This window comes from Eulemur rufifrons, chromosome 17 (genome assembly GCF_041146395.1).
Source record: "Eulemur rufifrons isolate Redbay chromosome 17, OSU_ERuf_1, whole genome shotgun sequence".
NCBI classification, from domain to species: domain Eukaryota; kingdom Metazoa; phylum Chordata; class Mammalia; order Primates; family Lemuridae; genus Eulemur; species Eulemur rufifrons.
This window is the reverse complement of record NC_090999.1, coordinates 61,252,579-61,269,632: the sequence shown is the minus strand read 5'-3', so window position 1 is coordinate 61,269,632 and position 17,054 is coordinate 61,252,579. Positions and strand designations below refer to the sequence as shown.

At 32.8% G+C, this 17,054-nt stretch overlaps 1 protein-coding gene across 3 annotated transcripts; it reads left to right on the top strand.

The window, feature by feature from the left end:
* The first annotated feature begins 716 nt into the window (after positions 1–716).
* CETN3 (centrin 3) lies at positions 717–16,853 on the top strand. Of its 3 annotated transcripts, none has more exons than XM_069492441.1 (5): positions 717–829; positions 2,671–2,806; positions 4,578–4,692; positions 10,077–10,268; positions 15,568–16,853. In XM_069492441.1, the coding sequence occupies exons 1-5, from the start codon at positions 813–815 to the stop codon at positions 15,609–15,611; spliced, it is 504 nt and encodes a 167-aa protein (XP_069348542.1). In that variant the 5' UTR covers positions 717–812; the 3' UTR covers positions 15,612–16,853. The 3 variants fall into 3 exon arrangements, with proteins under 3 accessions (XP_069348542.1, XP_069348544.1, XP_069348543.1); XM_069492443.1 differs by lacking the exon at positions 15,568–16,853 and adding an exon at positions 13,084–13,121 and having other exon boundaries at positions 748–829; positions 10,077–10,154; XM_069492442.1 differs by lacking the exon at positions 15,568–16,853 and adding an exon at positions 13,084–13,121 and having other exon boundaries at positions 748–829.
* Positions 16,854–17,054: the final 201 nt, after the last annotated feature.

The following is a 17,054-nucleotide window of genomic DNA, read 5'->3' as shown; positions in this document are numbered from 1 at the left end:
ACAGGTTATAGCACTGTAAAAATAAGGGACGGAAGCAAACAAATCGGTTCTGAACAGTTCAAAGGAGGAAAAGGGGAGGGAAGGGCGGTTTAGATACAGCTTCCCTGTAATCAGCCTAATAACCTAACTCTGTGATAATCCAAGTATAATCCACAGCACCTGCTTCAGAATCACTTGGACAGCCTGTAAGGGGGGGAAAGATGCAGATTCACATTTACTGAAATTAGAATGGAGAAAGGGACATTTCATTTGTGTTTTAAATAAATTCCCCACGCACACAGGCCATCCAAAGTTTTAGAACACAGCGGGGCCAAGTTTCCCAGACCTCCTTCCCCAGCTACTCGCTCCTTTGATAGTCTGCGGCTGTCCTTCCCTATCCCACCCTCGGAGATGTCCGCCTAGTCTCCGGACACTCGCTCACAGTCGCAGGCCTACACACGCGAGGCGAGGTTCGGGACCCACCTCCTGAACCGCTACGGTGGGACTCAGAGACCGGCCCCGCAAAGGATTGGGGGAAAAGGCATCCGGCCAATCTAAAGGGCGGGAGCGGCAGCAGGAAAGGAGGGCAGAAGAATTTCCTTGATTGACGCAAAGTCTACCCAATGAAAACAGAGGACTGGTGAAGCTTCCGCTTTACTGGGCAGAACTTCAGAGATTTTTTCAACCAATCCAGCTCCTCAGTGCCTATCATGTGGGCGGCCCTTGCGGCCACTGAGGTCGTTTGTGTCTGTTGAACGGCTTGTGGAAGTCTTGCTGCCTTGGGTAGGGGTTAAAAATTGTTCTTGAGAAGAACGTCTTTGTCCGAAGAGAAAATGAGTTTAGCTCTGAGGTCGGTAATAAGGAGGCAGCAATGCTCTCCATACCCCGGAGCGGGACCCAGGGCGGGTGTGTGTGGGAGGCCGTTTGGGGCCGAGGCAAGGAAGAGGGTGCAGTTTGGGTCCACGGAAATGAGCCTAGGGCAACCTGCGCGGATCCTCCTCCTCAGGGACTCTGGCGTGCTGCAGGTGACGAGCCCAGTACACTTCAGCTGAGGTGGTCGTTTAGCGCGTTGGGCTTTGGACCACCAAAGAGGGCTTAGGTGTGAGCGAGGTGGAAGTGAAATATCGCGAGGTTTCTACTCAGTGCTAGTGTGAGAAATCAGGCCGCGTAGCATCCTTTCATTCAGCTCTTCGTGCCTGGACTAGGGCCTTGCCTCAGCTGCACCGGTGCCAATGCAATCACTCACCTGTAAATTTTGGAAATAACACAGAACTTTTCCGTGCACTTCTCCAAGGGCCCTGCTTTACTGTATAACTGGAGACCTGTTTTAGTGACTTCAACTGGCCCTCTCTCTCTTGGATTTCCTGTTTCTTGAATTTCTTTACCTTTCATTCACTTCTAACCTCTACCCTCTGTCGCCCCCTCGCCCTATGTAGACGTTGTACCTTAAAAATATCTATGTAGTTACTGCACTCTAACAAAAAGTTCCGTGTTCTGCTAAGAGATAATCGTGGTACCCATTGGATAGGGTCAGTTAGTCGGTTCCGAATTTGGCCTTTCTGAGTAGTGGGAAGGGAAGGAACGACTCTGGGAATACCCAAGTTTGTGTTAAGTCAGGTCTCTTGTGAAAGAAAGTTCTTCCTCGGGTTTATTATACCTCACCTGCTGGTCACTTTATAGCCTTTTTATTTTTATTTTTTTTTTTTTTGTGGTAGATTAAGAGATCCAAACACTTTCAGACTTTCAAACGCAAATAGATAACTTGTGATTTAATATGGGCAACTGGTTTTTACGTTTGAAAGTTTTACAGGAGTCTGTGTTTCAAACTCGTTCTTATACAAGTGTTGCACCCCCATTAAAAATTTGGAGCACTTTTAGATGGTCAGCTTTTAAGGAAGACATTTCCGGCTCTAAAATAATTTTTTGGTTCTTTTCTTTAAGTTTTTCCAGAGTTTGTTATGTAATTTACATGTTAAGTGAGACTTACAAGACTCTTGACGTTATTTTATAGAATTAAGTACAAATATGCACTATTTGTGGCATTTAATATTCATGATATCTTATGTTTATACTCAACAACATTTAGGATGATTTGTTAATATCAGTAGAGGAGATTAAAAATAAAGTGCCAAACTGTTAGAAACATGTAATCTGAAACCATTTTGAAGCTACAGTGTGAAGATACTTTATAAGTTAATAAATTATGATTCCTTTTTTGTAGTAATTTTAAGAACTTAATTATTAAGGACTATCAAAAGTAAACCAAACATATAGTGATCAATTATGAATTCTATGAATTCATTTGGAGGGTTTATTTTTACACTCTTGTAGAATGATATGAATAATGAGTGCTTTATTTTTTGGTTGAGGTTTCTGACATAAAAGTAATATTTTTTATTCGTAGTACTTGTTTCTTCCACAGTAATATTAGTGGGAATAAATACAAAGCTGGGAAGAGGAAAAGTTTGATCATTTCTTTTAATAACATATAACACTCTTCAGTTTTGGGAAGTGCAAATATATAGCAATTTAGAATGGAATGAGCAGGGCATTGACTCATATGGGAAAAGTTTCTTTATCTTTTTCCAAAATACTTCCTTGTTTTAAATTTAGAAAATTATTCATTGGCTAATTTGTATAAGAGATTAGAATTAAAGTGGACTAACGTATTTTTTCCTTTACATTTCATAGAAGCGAGCTTGTAGTAGACAAAAATAAGAGGAAAAAAAGAAGAGAACTCACTGAGGAACAGAAACAAGAAATTAAAGATGCTTTTGAGTTATTTGATACAGACAAAGATGAAGCAATAGATTATCATGAATTAAAGGTAATATAATTTGGAATATGTATTTCTCTGTTTAAATGATTTGCATTTTGACAGTTGCTTTAAATAATTATTTTAGCTAAACTGGTTTTGGAACTGTGAAGCCATTTTAAGCATTCACAGTTAGATGCTATAATAAAACAGAATAGAACCCCTAACATAGCTTTTAGAAAATCTTTTTCACATGGTAAAATGAATAGTATTTTAAATGTAAAAATACATTCTTATGGAAGGTGCTTATTTTTCATTCACATAATGAAAGGATTTCAAACTGTGGAATTTAAACTGTTCTTACCATATTCTTCCTACTGTTGTTTTTATTTTTGTGTGGTGACTCATACTTTTTCCAGATTGGGAGATGGTTATTTGTCTTTAAATGTTTTAATTTGAACAAGTTAGTAAGACAGCTTCAATCTACTTTCTCTGGTGCAAACAACATGAGTGCTGTCTGATGTTGACACATGCTAATGGGTAAAAATGTCAACTTTAAGGCCTAGAATTACTTATAAAGAAGATATAAGAAGAAATTGGTATTTAGAGTTGTATAGGTCTTTGATTTAGTACAAGGGGAAAAATAGCATTTTGTGATTTTTAGTAGCCTTAATGGACAGGTGAATGCAAATATTTATTTGATAGTTTGAATTTTGGTGACTTTGTAAGGGACTTTAAGCATAAGAATTCCTAGTAAGAACTATACAATGACAGAATAGAATGTGTAAAAGCAATAATAGGCCTGTAAGTTTAGCTTTCCCAATCTTACAATCCTCTTTAGTGCTCTTTTCCCACTGTTTTTTTAGTTACCCAGATTTGATCAGTTCTTCCTTTATGATGTCTCTTCCATGTGTTACCATTGGCTGTCTTGGTTTGGGATCCTATTTAATACCTGGAGCTTCCTAAATGGTTTCTCCACCTCTAGTTCACCTTATACACTACCATTAGATTTAGATCTTTTTAAAATTCTTTCACCGTATTGTTCATTGCTCATAAATCTTTTCTGACTCCTCATTGCATACTACATAAAGTTCAGTTTCCTTTGCTTTCTATTGAATGCTTTCTGCACTTTCCTTACCATCTCCTTTTTTTCATTTGCTAATTGCTTTCTTCTATCTGTACTCTTCCCATTCAGATGAGGTAAACTGCTCTGTTCAATGTCCCTCAAATCTATTCTTTGTTTCAGTATCTTTTTGAATAACCATCATCCTTTCTGAATGCCCTATTACTCCACTTCCTCTATCCATGGGGAACAAGGTGAATCTCCAAATAAGGCTTCTCTAACCAGTGACATGTCTCTCCTTCCCTGTTACTAGTAACAAGATCTCTTTTTTCTCTAAGGATCCTTAGACTACTTACTTGATAGCTAATCATTTAGGATCTTATTTTGGTAGTTCTTATTATAATGTTTTTATCTCTTCTATCATAGAACGCTTTAATATTTATGCCATGCCTTTTTCCTATTGTGGTTATTAATCCCTTGAGAACAAATAGCTTGTTTAAATTATCTGTGCATTAAGTCAATGCATTATAGTGTATTCTGTAAATACTTGTTGATTATTTTGTCCTATAAAAATATCTACATGAAAAATTTTTTATTTAATTGCAATAGTGAAGAAAAATTACACTATTGCTTTGTTATTTTAGAGACGTAAAACATGCAAAAATTATATTTTTAATATCAATGTGTTGTCATCTCTTAAAATATAAAAACTTAAGAACTAGAAATCACTTCTTTCATACAGAGTGCTTTATAATTTGCTTTTCCCTTTTAATCCAAAAGGTGGCAATGAGAGCCTTGGGGTTTGATGTAAAAAAGGCTGATGTACTGAAGATTCTTAAAGATTATGACAGAGAAGCCACAGGGAAAATCACCTTTGAAGATTTTAATGAAGTTGGTGTGTATTTTAATGGTCTTTGTAATCAGCAGTTGTTAGGAAATTTATCTGGTTAATATCAGTTATTTTTTTTAATTCTCTGGGTTATGGAATTTTGTTACCGAATATTGGTGTATAATGTGGCTCTTATTCAGGCTTTTTTGGTATTCTTTTTTTCCTGATTTTCAAAGAAAAAATAATAGCTTTGCTGTCAGATACATAGTTTTGTCTTTTGTTTTGCCCTGAAGAGTCCAACCAAGGAACTATTGTGTAGCTTTTATGGAAAGATGGGTTTCCAAGTTATGTGTTTTTATATTATGTGATAAAACTAGAAAGGTGATAAATAAATTATTTTCGTTTAGTAAAACAGAGAATTTGGTATCCTGCTGTTAGGAAAATATTTTCCAAGACCTTTCTGGTATGTGATTTTTGTTGGCAAAGTGGGAGAGGAGGAACTGGTAGCTGTTAGTATCTTTGGCTATAGATGAAACACATGCCTTCAGGTTGACAAAGTTTATGAGGGGCTGCATACTCTGGATGACCTTGATCTGAGTGAATAAAGTCATCTGTTTAAGAGTGGGGTGAGGGTTGTAGTGAAGGAAGCAGTTAGCCGACTAGAAGCAGGAGAAAAAATTTTAGAACCACCAGCTGAAAATGTATCATAGGCTTAATATGGTTAAATTTTTGTACAGTTGATTTTAGGGAATTATTTATAGCATATACAGAGGAGGCTTTTTCAGAATAGGAGATTCTGGAAGGCAAGGACTTTGGTATTATAACTTAAACATATTGCCTACAATTTTATATACAAAATGTATAAATATTCAGGTTTATTTCTATTAAGTTATTTTTCTAAACCTATGGGTCATGATATAAGCATATCATATAATTATTTTAAGATATTTAAAAAATTTGGAAACAAATTCAATTATGCATACACAAACCCCTTATTTTAAATATTCAGTAGGAAGCAATATGGGAAGCAAAAAGAAATGGCAATTAGTAGACAGAGGAAAATTATATTCATATCATTAGTCATTGTGTGTGGTTTTTTTTTTTTTTTAAATTTGAAAGCGCAAACCAAAAGCAGAGAATATAGAAAGTAAATGATAAATCTAAGAGAAAAAAAACCACTGCATAGAAGATCCCCAACTTAGGAACTAATAGATTACTGTTTAGAAAGGCAACTTGTCTCTTTTGGGAGCATATTATTTTTTTCCTCTAATTTGTAGAATTATTATGAGAGGGAGAGATACACCTTTATTCTCCCAGTATGGATGCTTTCTTGGGATTTATGATCATAATATTTCAAGTTTCAATTTAGATTGTTTATTTGTAGAAATACAGTGTTAGAATATAGTGGAAATGATACTATTAGGAAAGAACTATAATTAAGGTACACTAGTTCACTGTGTAGTGGTTTAGCATGGACTACGTTGGTCAATTCCCTGGATTCAGCTCTTGTTTTTGCCATTTTATTTCAGTGTATCTTGGTCATTTTACTTCTCTGTGCCTCATTTTCAACTATAAAATGGGGATAGTTTTACTCTCTATCAGGGTACTTGTGAGGATTAAATAAGTTAATTATATGTAAAGTGCTTAGAAAAGGGCCTAGAATATTGTAAGTGCTACTAAATGTTTGCTATTATTTATTACTTTAAAAAATAGTCTTTGTTTCATTTGTTTCAGTGAATGGAAATAATTATGTACATTACTAGGACATAAAAAGTATTCTCTGTGTTGTATATTTTTCTCATTGTCTTTTTTCATAGTTGAAGGCTATGTTAAGCACTATATCATCATCAATAATTTTACAAAGTAAATTATTTCATCTTAGATGAGTACAATTTTCAAACTGTGATTTTTATTAGCAGAGATCAGAGTACCATGCCACCTAAACTATGTATTCCCCTATTTGTTGATTATTGTTAACTAATAACTGACCACAGATTAATATATATTTTATACTTTGGGACAGGTGACTCATTTGAGTCTTAGACTTATGTACCATCTATTATTGCCTAAGGATACTGTCCTACATATATATCTGGGTGAAGTTTGTCACTTAACTAGATTCTTCCCAATACTGGAAAAGAACATTAAGATAAACTTAATGTAAATTCAGATGTAATGTAAGGTAGGCTGAGGCTAATGAGTAACATAGGTGTTTTAGGAATTACTGTCTTAAAAGATAGACCAAGATAAGTCAAATGTTTGTATTCCATCTATTTTTATCATGTACTACTCATTTAATTGCCTATATAGAATGTTGTATTATTTTTCTTCATTTTGCTTATTTATATAACAAACACTGAATTTTTTGGCATTAGGTACTGTGCTGGCGTGAGAAAGGGGAATTAATTAAAAGTTACTAAGAGGTTTTTCTTTCAAAGAGCTTACAATTTAAATATAGTTGACAACATGCAGTGGTACTATGTGATAAATTGTAATTTTGTCTAGAGCAGGAGTCAGCAAACTGTGCCTTGGGCCAAATTTGGCTGCTGCCAGTTTACCACCATACCCATTCTTTTATTGCTGATTTTGTGCTACTATGGCAGAGTGAGTTTAGATAGAGACCTTATGGCCCTCTGTAAAGCCTGAAATATTTACTTTCTGACCTTTTACAGGAAAGATTTGTTAATCCCTGATCTAGAGGAATTGAAGAACACTTTACAGAGGGGATTTTAAATTAAGGCCTTTGGGAATAGGATATCATTCCAAGGAGAAATTACAGGAGTAGAGAAAAGGCATTCCAGATGTAGAAAACAGCAACAACAAAGGATGGTACTAGAAGTGTAGCATGTTTGGGAAACTTCAGATAGTCCCTTGGGCTAAAGGATAGGGGAATGATTGGAAAGGTAGCATTGGGCCAGATTCGTAAAATTTTGCATAATTTATAGAGTTTTGATTTTAGCAGAGGATCATTGACAATTTTTGAGGAAGGGAATATGTTATGTTTCAGAAAGATAACTAATGAGAGTATTGAAGGTGGGTGGAGGGGAGAGAGACTGTAGACAAAAAATACTAGATTTTTTATGCTGAGGATGATGATGATGAAAAGAAAAAGAATACATTTAAGAATTTTAAAAAAGACAGTATTCTGAGTACTATAGGACCTAATCACTGATTAGGTTTATGGAATTGAGAATGATTCATATTTTTCAAATATGGGATACTAGCTGTTAATAATACTGTTATCTTTTGGGGGTGAAGGTGGAAGAGGCAGTTATAGCTATTATGGTGAGAGTGGAAGGAATTTGTATTCCAACATGTTGAGTTTAAGTAATTGTGGTGTGTTTGGATAGAAATTTCCAAAAGGGCAGTGAGAAATGTATTAAATAGTTGAAGCTATACTTCTGGCATCACCTTTAAAGATTTTTAATTTAGTTTTAATGCGATGTTTTGGAATTTTCAATTTTTATATGTGAAAGGTCCCATGAAATACATTTCTGATAGTACAGTTAAATCATTTGAAAATAAAGTTACATGGACAGAAATTTGGAGTTTTGTGAAATAGATGAACCCGCTTTAACTGCCTCTATGTCAGTTGACTTATTTTTGTTGAAAATAAATATATTTCTTATAATTAAATTCTACTTTGTAGAACCTGAATAGAACATGAAGGCATGGAGGAGAGTCATAAAGTTATAAACTAGTTAATGTTTTAGCTGTCCAGAATGATGAACACTTATAATTCCCAATAAAAGCTGCATTTTAACAGAGTATTGATAAAAGATTATATAGACACATAAATCTGAAATAACTAACACAAAGCACCAGTGGGATAAGAATTTATACATCTTGGAGCCCCATCTGTTCCCCAGATCACCCTGTTGCTTCTTTAAGTACATTAATACTTTCAGCAAGCTGCTTTTTTGGTTCACCTGTCATGTAAATTATTTAATTGGTGAAGAAAATTTCTTAACACTTTTTTTCCTTGTCCTGCTTTTTTGTTGGGACTAAATTCAAAATGAGTTGAGTATGAGCCATAGAGTTAAGTGTGGTATTTTATTTTGGTGTTATGGCTGTAGATATGCCAGCTCCTTTTTGACTGAATATTTATGAGCCTTGATGATTTGCATACGTATAGTAATATACTTCAATTAGTTACTTGGAAGACTTTCTGGATAAAATTAATGGATAAAAGAAAACTGTTGAATATATGAGTCGATGGTCTAATATTAGCTTGAATAGGTGGTGCTTATTCAACCAAATATGGAAAAAACAGCAGCAAAACAATAACTTGTTGGAGACTTGGATTGTATTTTTTTTCATTCTGGGTTCATTAAACATTCCAGTACTTTCCATCTATAAGCAGTTGCTATTTTGTAACGATTCTGTAACCCTTGACAGGACTGAGTTATTTTTAATGGCAGAGTGAAAGTAATAAATACCTTTTCTTGTAGGGGTAGATAGCATGTAATATTACTTCAGAGATGTTTATTTAGATAGCTTTAGAATTTTATCTAGTAAGTTAAAAAATCTTATACCATGGATTTTTACTTCAATCTTTGTTGTGGCTGTTGATTAAAGACTGGTGAAATAAAAAATATTTAAATTTACTCTTAATATATTGTTATATATTTATTATATTAAAATATAAATTCAAATATATTACTAATGAGGTTTGAAATTACTCACATTTATTTGTAGTTAGTGGTCTGAAAGTTATCTTTCTGAACAAAATGGTGAGACTTTAGAGAGATCTCCTTTCCAGAATTGTGATTTTCTTTTTTTTCTTTTGGCTTTATTACTATAATCAGATGCAAGCCTTTTTACTACTTTCCACATTTTGGAAAACCAAGAGGTTCTTCTAATCTTGAAGATATCAGTGGAATTTTCATCTACTGTCTGAGATTGTGCCTGTATCAACGATGGCAGTATTTTTTTGTTAAATTCTCAGCTTTTGTGGTTTTTGTTAAGTTGGATTAAATTTGAGGAAGAATCAGTGTTAGTATTAAGTTTAACCAGCAAACAGCATTTATCTAGTTAGCTTTAATTATTTTGTTGGTATATCTCTCTACAACTAGGTTACATACTCCTAGACTTGTGTGCTTAATGTCAGTAGGGCCTAGTACAATTCTTGATAGTAGCATCCTTTAAGTAAATATGATATTAAAAATGGTCCTTTTTTTTTTTTTTTTTTTTGCTTCTATGTGATATAGTTTTGCTTACTGTTATATAAAAGACAAATCATTGATAATAAAAAGGTTACAATTTAAAATATGGATTTGACTTTTCTAACTTCTTTGGGTTTGGGGGATCTAATTTGACATTTTATTGTTGTACTAAATGTTGACAGATTGATAGCTTTAATTCTCGTCTGGTATTTAGTTAATTTCATAAATACATGCCATTGTGATTATGCATGCAGGTTTACTTTTAAAATTTTTTTTTAACTGTAGTGACAGACTGGATATTGGAAAGAGATCCACATGAAGAAATACTGAAGGCATTTAAACTATTTGATGATGATGATTCAGGTAAAATAAGCTTGAGGAATTTGCGGCGCGTTGCCAGAGAATTGGGTGAAAACATGAGTGATGAAGAACTCCGAGCTATGATAGAAGAATTTGATAAAGATGGTGATGGAGAAAGTAAGTTTTGAGTAAAACATATTTTCTAAGTATTCCTGATGCTACACATATAATAAATTTTTCTAAAACCAGAGAACTTTCAAGACCCTTTGTAAACCTCTCACTTCTTGTAATGGGCTTTTTGCATAAATATTTTATATATTCAATTTAGAAGTAGATGTTTAAAACCAATTATACATATTATAGTATGAGGTTTTGTACCAAGTAAAGTACCAAGAAGGTACTTTACTTTTTCTCTAAAGATAAAAACATCACCAAACATTCAGCCACTCAGTAGAATTTCAGTCTTTAATGCCTTCTCTTCAACCTGCATGTACTTCTAAACTATTACTAAATTCTGTTGATTCTTTACCCTTCAAATATTTTGAATCTTTTTTTTTTTCTTTGTCCATTGTGGCTATCTTAGTTCAAGCCCTAATTTCTAATTAGGAATGTTATAATGGCCTCATTTATCTTTTCGTTGGCTGCCTACTGGGTGCAGGGTCCTGTGTGCTGACTTTCTACATAATGAAAAAGGCAAATGTGGTTCCTACCTTCACTTTGCAATCTCTCATAGCCTCCTCATTACCCTCTAAGCGTGTAAGTCTCTAATCTCTTTCTTCTTCTGTCTACTGATGGCATTCTTTTCCTAAAATAGAGATTTTATGATGTCATTTCTGTGTTTAAACACTTAGAATGATTCTTCACTGCCTACACAGTAAAGTTCAAAGTCTTCTATGATCTGTCCCACCCCAAATAATTTCCTATTGTGTTCCACTTTTCTACCTTAACCCTCACTTCCCATATTTATATACTTTGACAAAATTCTGTATCCTGAGAACACATTTTTTATGCTGTGCCTTTTGTTATACAGTTCCTTAATCTTAGAATGCTCTAATTGCCAATTTCTGTCTGCTAAAATGTTATTCATTCTCCCAGGTACATCTTAAACATCTTTTTCTCAAAAGCCTCCCCTAAAGGTATTTGTATGAATTATGAGACTTCCATGTAGGGCCCATGGCATTTAAAGGAACAAATTGTTTTGATAGTTTTATACACATAATATGTATTCTTTTGGCTGAAAACCAAATTTTGTTTAGAGATACATACTACTTTCTTTGTATGTTAAATTGCTAAAGATTATACTTTGCTGCCTTTTTTGTGGAGTTTAGTAATTCTTCTGTCTTTGTGATCATGCTTTTCAGTATCTTAAGAGCAATGAAAATGTTTTATTATTTTATTATATGTATACAGTATAAACATGGTGAATGTAGAGTTAAAGGTAAATATGATATACTACAATGTAGACATAAAGTGTGGTAATGATAGAAAGTATCACCGTCTCCCCCAAGATACATAAAATAAAACACAGTATGTCTTTTTGGAAAAATGAAAACATTTAAAATACCAAAGTGGATCCTCTTTTAAATAGTGGTGAAGATTGTTAACATTTATTTAACAGTTATTATATGTTGGATATGTGCTTATTAGCATGTTACATTGTGAATTATGTCATTTAATTTTCATAACTTTTGTAAAGTGGAGAAAGTATTGTACCTATACAAGCATAAGATAGATGCATACAAAGACGAGGAAACTAAAGCTTTGAGAAATTAATAACCTGCCCAGAGTTATCACAAAGCTAATACTATACATGGCAAAGTCAGAACTCAAACTCAGATCTCCATAATGACAAAGAACATGCTTTTACATATGCTGTGTTGCCTCTTGGGCTATAAAGTAAAATATTAACTAGGCTTGTATGTTTGTGGAGTTTTAAAAATTACATACTATTATAGGAAGCAGTATATTAGCCACCCATTCACCTGACACTTCCAGTGCTAAAATTTGTTTTCCCTTTCAAAGCAAGATGGTCTCTAAGGTACCTAATCTACTTAATTCTCTAAAATTCTTATTGTTAGCAATTTGTATTAAGATCTGCCCTATGAAATGATTGATTTATGAAAAATTTTGTTAAAGCAGTATAGAGAGAAAGTCATATTTGATTCAATGAATATTTTATCAAATGCTTATTTTGAGCTAGACATTGGGCTGTATTTATTAGATACAGGAACTTGATGTAAGATATTGTTGATAGAGAAGATTGTAAATCAAATGTACAAAGGTATCACAGATTCTCTTTTAATTGTCTGAAAGGCTCTCTGGTAGTAAAGTAGCTAATTTAATTTCCTTAGCTACTTTCTGCTTTCTAAATATTATATTTTTAGGTATGAAATCATGGAATAGAGTTGTCCTTGGGTATCCATAGGAGATTGGTTCCAGGAGCTCTCAAGGATACTAAAATCCATGGATGCTCAAGTCCTGTATATAAAATGGTATAGTGTTTGTTTTCATATAACCTATACATGTCCTCCCATATAGTTTAAATCATCTCTAGATTACTTATAATACCAAATACAATGTAAATGCTATGTAAGTAGTTGTTATGCTGTGTTGTTTTATTTGTATTATTTTTATTGTGATGTTATTTTTTATTATTTTTCCCCCCAATTTTTTTGATCTGCAGTTGGTTGAATCCATGGCTGTGGAACCCATAGATAGTGAGAGCTGACTGTAGTTTAAGAGACTTTTGAAACGCTATTATACTTTAATGTGTACATATAATAAAACTAATAAAAAATTGTGGCTTTTGAACGTCTGTATGAAGTTTAATTGAAATTCGAATATTGAAATTTTACAGATTGAGAAAAAGTTCTAAATCTTTAAGTAACAAAACAAAGTACTTCAGATTTTGAATATTTTCATCATGGCTCTGTTATACTATTAAAATGATTTCTAGTCAGATCATTCTAAGGCTATTTTCATTATGTTGTTTTTCTTAAGAACACACTATTGCTTCCTATTTTGGTCTAGATTGCCTAAATTGAGATTCTTAAATGAAGGTATACACTTGTTATATTGTTTAAAAATTTTATATAGTTTGAGTCTTACTTTGTTTTTTGTTTTTTTTTTTTTTTTTTGAGACAGAGTCTCACTCTGTTGCCCGGGCTAGAGTGAGTGCCGTGGCGTCAGCCTAGCTCACAGCAACCTCAAACTCCTAGGCTTAAGCGATCCTACTGCCTCAGCCTCCCGAGTAGCTGGGACTACAGGCATGCGCCACCATGCCCGGCTAATTTTTTGTATATATATATTTTAGTTGTCCATATAATTTCTTTCTATTTTTAGTAGAGACGGGGTCTCACTCTTGCTCAGGCTGGTCTCGAACTCCTGACCTCGAGCGATCCACCCGCCTCGGCCTCCCAGAGTGCTAGGATTACAGGCGTGAGCCCCCGCGCCCGGCCGAGTCTTACTTTGTATTGGGGGAGGAGAGGGATTATAGCTTTATAGATTTTGTGGTATGTTCTCACCACATCTGTTATAGTGTGTTGTAAATGTTTAATACTGATTTCTTGGGTTCATTGTTTTCTGTATGCTTCTGGACTGCTCATTTTTCTTAACTCATAGCTTATTTTTGCTAGGCATACACTATTCTCCTTCTGTGACTGTTTCTGATGGTATTCTCCCACCCCAACTCTCTTTCTACGTCCTTTCCAAATCCTGTATTTCTAATTTAGAGTCCAAGTCATGATTTACTTTTACCTGAATTTTTGTCATCAGTAGTGATTTTTCCTATTATGATGGATTTTTTTCCAATACTAATATTTGGTTTTTAGTAATAGATCATTTTGTGTTATATAATATTTTCTGTAACATAATTATTGAAACTGGTTTTCTATGTGGTTTCTGGAACGAGTACAGTATATTCTTCTCATTCTTGATGAAAATGTTTTATCTTCTCAACATTTTTTAATTGGTTAAGTTTTTCTAACTTTTCATCATGCACAGTCTCAAATGTAGAGAAAAATTATTAGACTAGTACAGTGAACACCATTGTACCTTCTACTTAGAATCAGTAATTAATATTTTACTCTATTTGCTTTATCTATGGTGTGTATATTGTTTTCTGAACCATTTGAAAATTTCCCATATGTCAAGAACTTGATCTCCTAATATTTTAGTATATATCTACTAAGAATAAGAATTTATCTTTTATAACTATGGTACCATTGTTACACCTAAGAAAATTAACAATAATTTTATAATATCATCTATCTTCTTCACTTCAATTTTAATATATTCTAGAATAGGAAACCTGGTGTTTGTTTTGATATATTACCCAACACCTAGTATGGTGTTGGCACTCACTAGGCACTTACAAATGATTGATTCAACGAAGTATTTTCATATATTACTATTTAGGGCATATAAGAGTTAGAAATAACCTAAAACATCATCTCATTGAGTGTTTTTCAGATGAAGAAATGAGATGCAGGGCTGTGACTAGAATCCAGGTCTCTTATGTCTCGGTGTAATGTTCTTTTACCATTATCAAAATTATCATTCATAACTTTTGCCTTGTTAAGGTGTGTATTAAGTCTTAGGGACTATTAACTCACCTGTTTATAAAAAGGAAGTGTTTTCTGAACATTTTTATTAATTGGTGTATGTATGTGTATTGGTTTTTCGAATTATATTTAATAAGATTATCTGATTTTCTCTTTATTTCTGGGTTGCTGTCTTAAACATTATGCTTTATATATTGAAGGTTCTTACTGAATTTTATTTATAATTTTAGTAAACTAACAATTAGTCCTTATCAGTGATTATTTTCTTCATTTACAACTATTTTGTAGTTGCTGTATTACTTTGATAATTAAGATTAAATCTGTACCTTTTCAAGTTGCCATTTCTGTTGACACTTTTAAAGTGTGGTGGCCTGGTTTCGATTAATTTTCTTCTTTAAAATAGGCTTTTAAATATGTGAAAGTTAAAAATTAAAATTTTTTTCTAGTTTTAATACTTTCATTTTTTAGAATTGTAATTTACATACGTAATATGTTCAAGCATACTTATGAAGGATTTGCTAAATGAACTAGTAGAATAAAGACTATAAAGAGAGTTGTTTAACCACTTAAGAAATTTAAAATGTCAAGCTTTAAAAACTTGTAGCAAGTGTATACAAATGTTATGACTATGACTGACTTTTTTGGTAACTTAAATCTTTTCCCCAGTTAATATTATCGAGTACTAATTTATTATGTTTATCACATTTTATTTTGTATTCAAGAAATTCTGTTTAATAAACTTGTTCAGCTTTCTAGCAAAGAAGTAAAAGCAAAAGGCTATGTCTTGATTCATTAAGAATTTTGTATAATATAAAATTTAAGAAATTCTTAGTGTAAAATGGTAGTTGTATTTTCTGAAAAAGTTAGATACTTGTATTTCTGACTGTTTTCATTTTTTTTCTTTTTTACCACAGTAAATCAAGAGGAGTTCATTGCCATTATGACTGGTGACATTTAAAGAATTGCAAGGATAAACACTAAGAATGTTGCAGTTACCATCTTATATTCTATTTTTGTGCCTGGAGCCATGTAAAAAAAGAAACTAACTTAGTTGTTTTTTCCAAAAAGACCAAAAATAAGCATCTTGTGTATTTGTATTTTACTACTGTTAAGTTTCTTTGTATGAACTGTGTTATTAGTACTCAAATAGTTTAGCTTTGTATTTATAATACAACTTTTATATAAAGTTTTAAAAAAATAGAATCATGTGATGTGCATTCTTTAAAGATTTTTTTTTAACTTAACATTATTAATTTTTATTTTGGTGCACACGTTTTTCAGACTTTCATAAATAAAGTGTTTAGTAGTATTTTATAGTTTGGTAAATTTTTATTTTGATTCCTAATATCTGTTAACTCTCAAGAGCATATTTCTTAAATTTCTTTTTTTTACACTTTTACTAGTTTCTTAAACAAAAACTGAAATACAAGTAACAATAGAGTAGCACATTTTTCCATTACCTAAGATTTCATCAAGTTTGATATTCTATGTTTCAATACAAGATGACTCGATACAGGCCTAATTCCTTTCTTAGGAGTCATGTCTTTTAGTTTGGAGGGAATAAATACTGTGCAGATAAATCCATTTATCCTCATGTATTATATTCTTTAACTCTTGGTATCTTAACATACAAGCATGACAGTTTGAGTATTTCCTTCTTTAACTGAATGAATATAGTTTAAATCATTTAGCTTCTTGACTAAGTGAAAGATTTAAATTTTGGATTTTGATCTGGTAAGATAATTATCACTCAATTCAACATCACAATGATGAAAAGAGAAAACTAAACCATAGAAATGATTTAAGCCTGTTTTACTTATATAAATGAACATTCTGTGATTCGCCAGGCAACAGTAGAGACAGACTTTGCAGGTATTGATGGGCTTTTCTGCCTTGTAGAAGTGTCTGTTAGGGAGAAACAAGAGGTTATGGAGATGGGTCATAGAAAAATGGTACCTTACCGATCCTTCACTCCCAATCTGGTCCCTGTTTGTTATGGGCTCTCTCAGGAAAAAAGTTGTCTATTTCCATCTTTCCTTAGACTTGTTGTTTTAAATTTAAAGTACAGTATAATTTGAGGCACTTTAAATGTTATGAGCCTTTCAGAGTATTACATTAAGAATTATCCACTAGAAGCTTAAAAAATCAGTAGGGAATAATGAAACTGGTAACATTTCAAACAGTTATCTAGAAAACAAGTTAATTGTTCACCTAGAGTAAAAATTTTGAATATGAAATCAGTGATCACAGTAATAACAATATTCAGGGCAACAAATAGAACTTGAAATTTAAAAATTTTGTCACCCTTACTGAAGAGTTGCCTCTGTCTTGATCGTGAAATACATTGGTTTCGAGGAATGTAAAGAATAAAACATAAAAATAAATCTAGGCTTGCTAGTCT

Coding starts and splice junctions, on each gene's coding strand:
- CETN3 (XM_069492441.1), top strand. Junction 2,807..4,577: donor TAGATTATCATGAATTAAAG/GTAATATAATTT, acceptor TTAATCCAAAAG/GTGGCAATGAGAGCCTTGGG. Junction 4,693..10,076: donor TGAAGATTTTAATGAAGTTG/GTGTGTATTTTA, acceptor TTTTAACTGTAG/TGACAGACTGGATATTGGAA.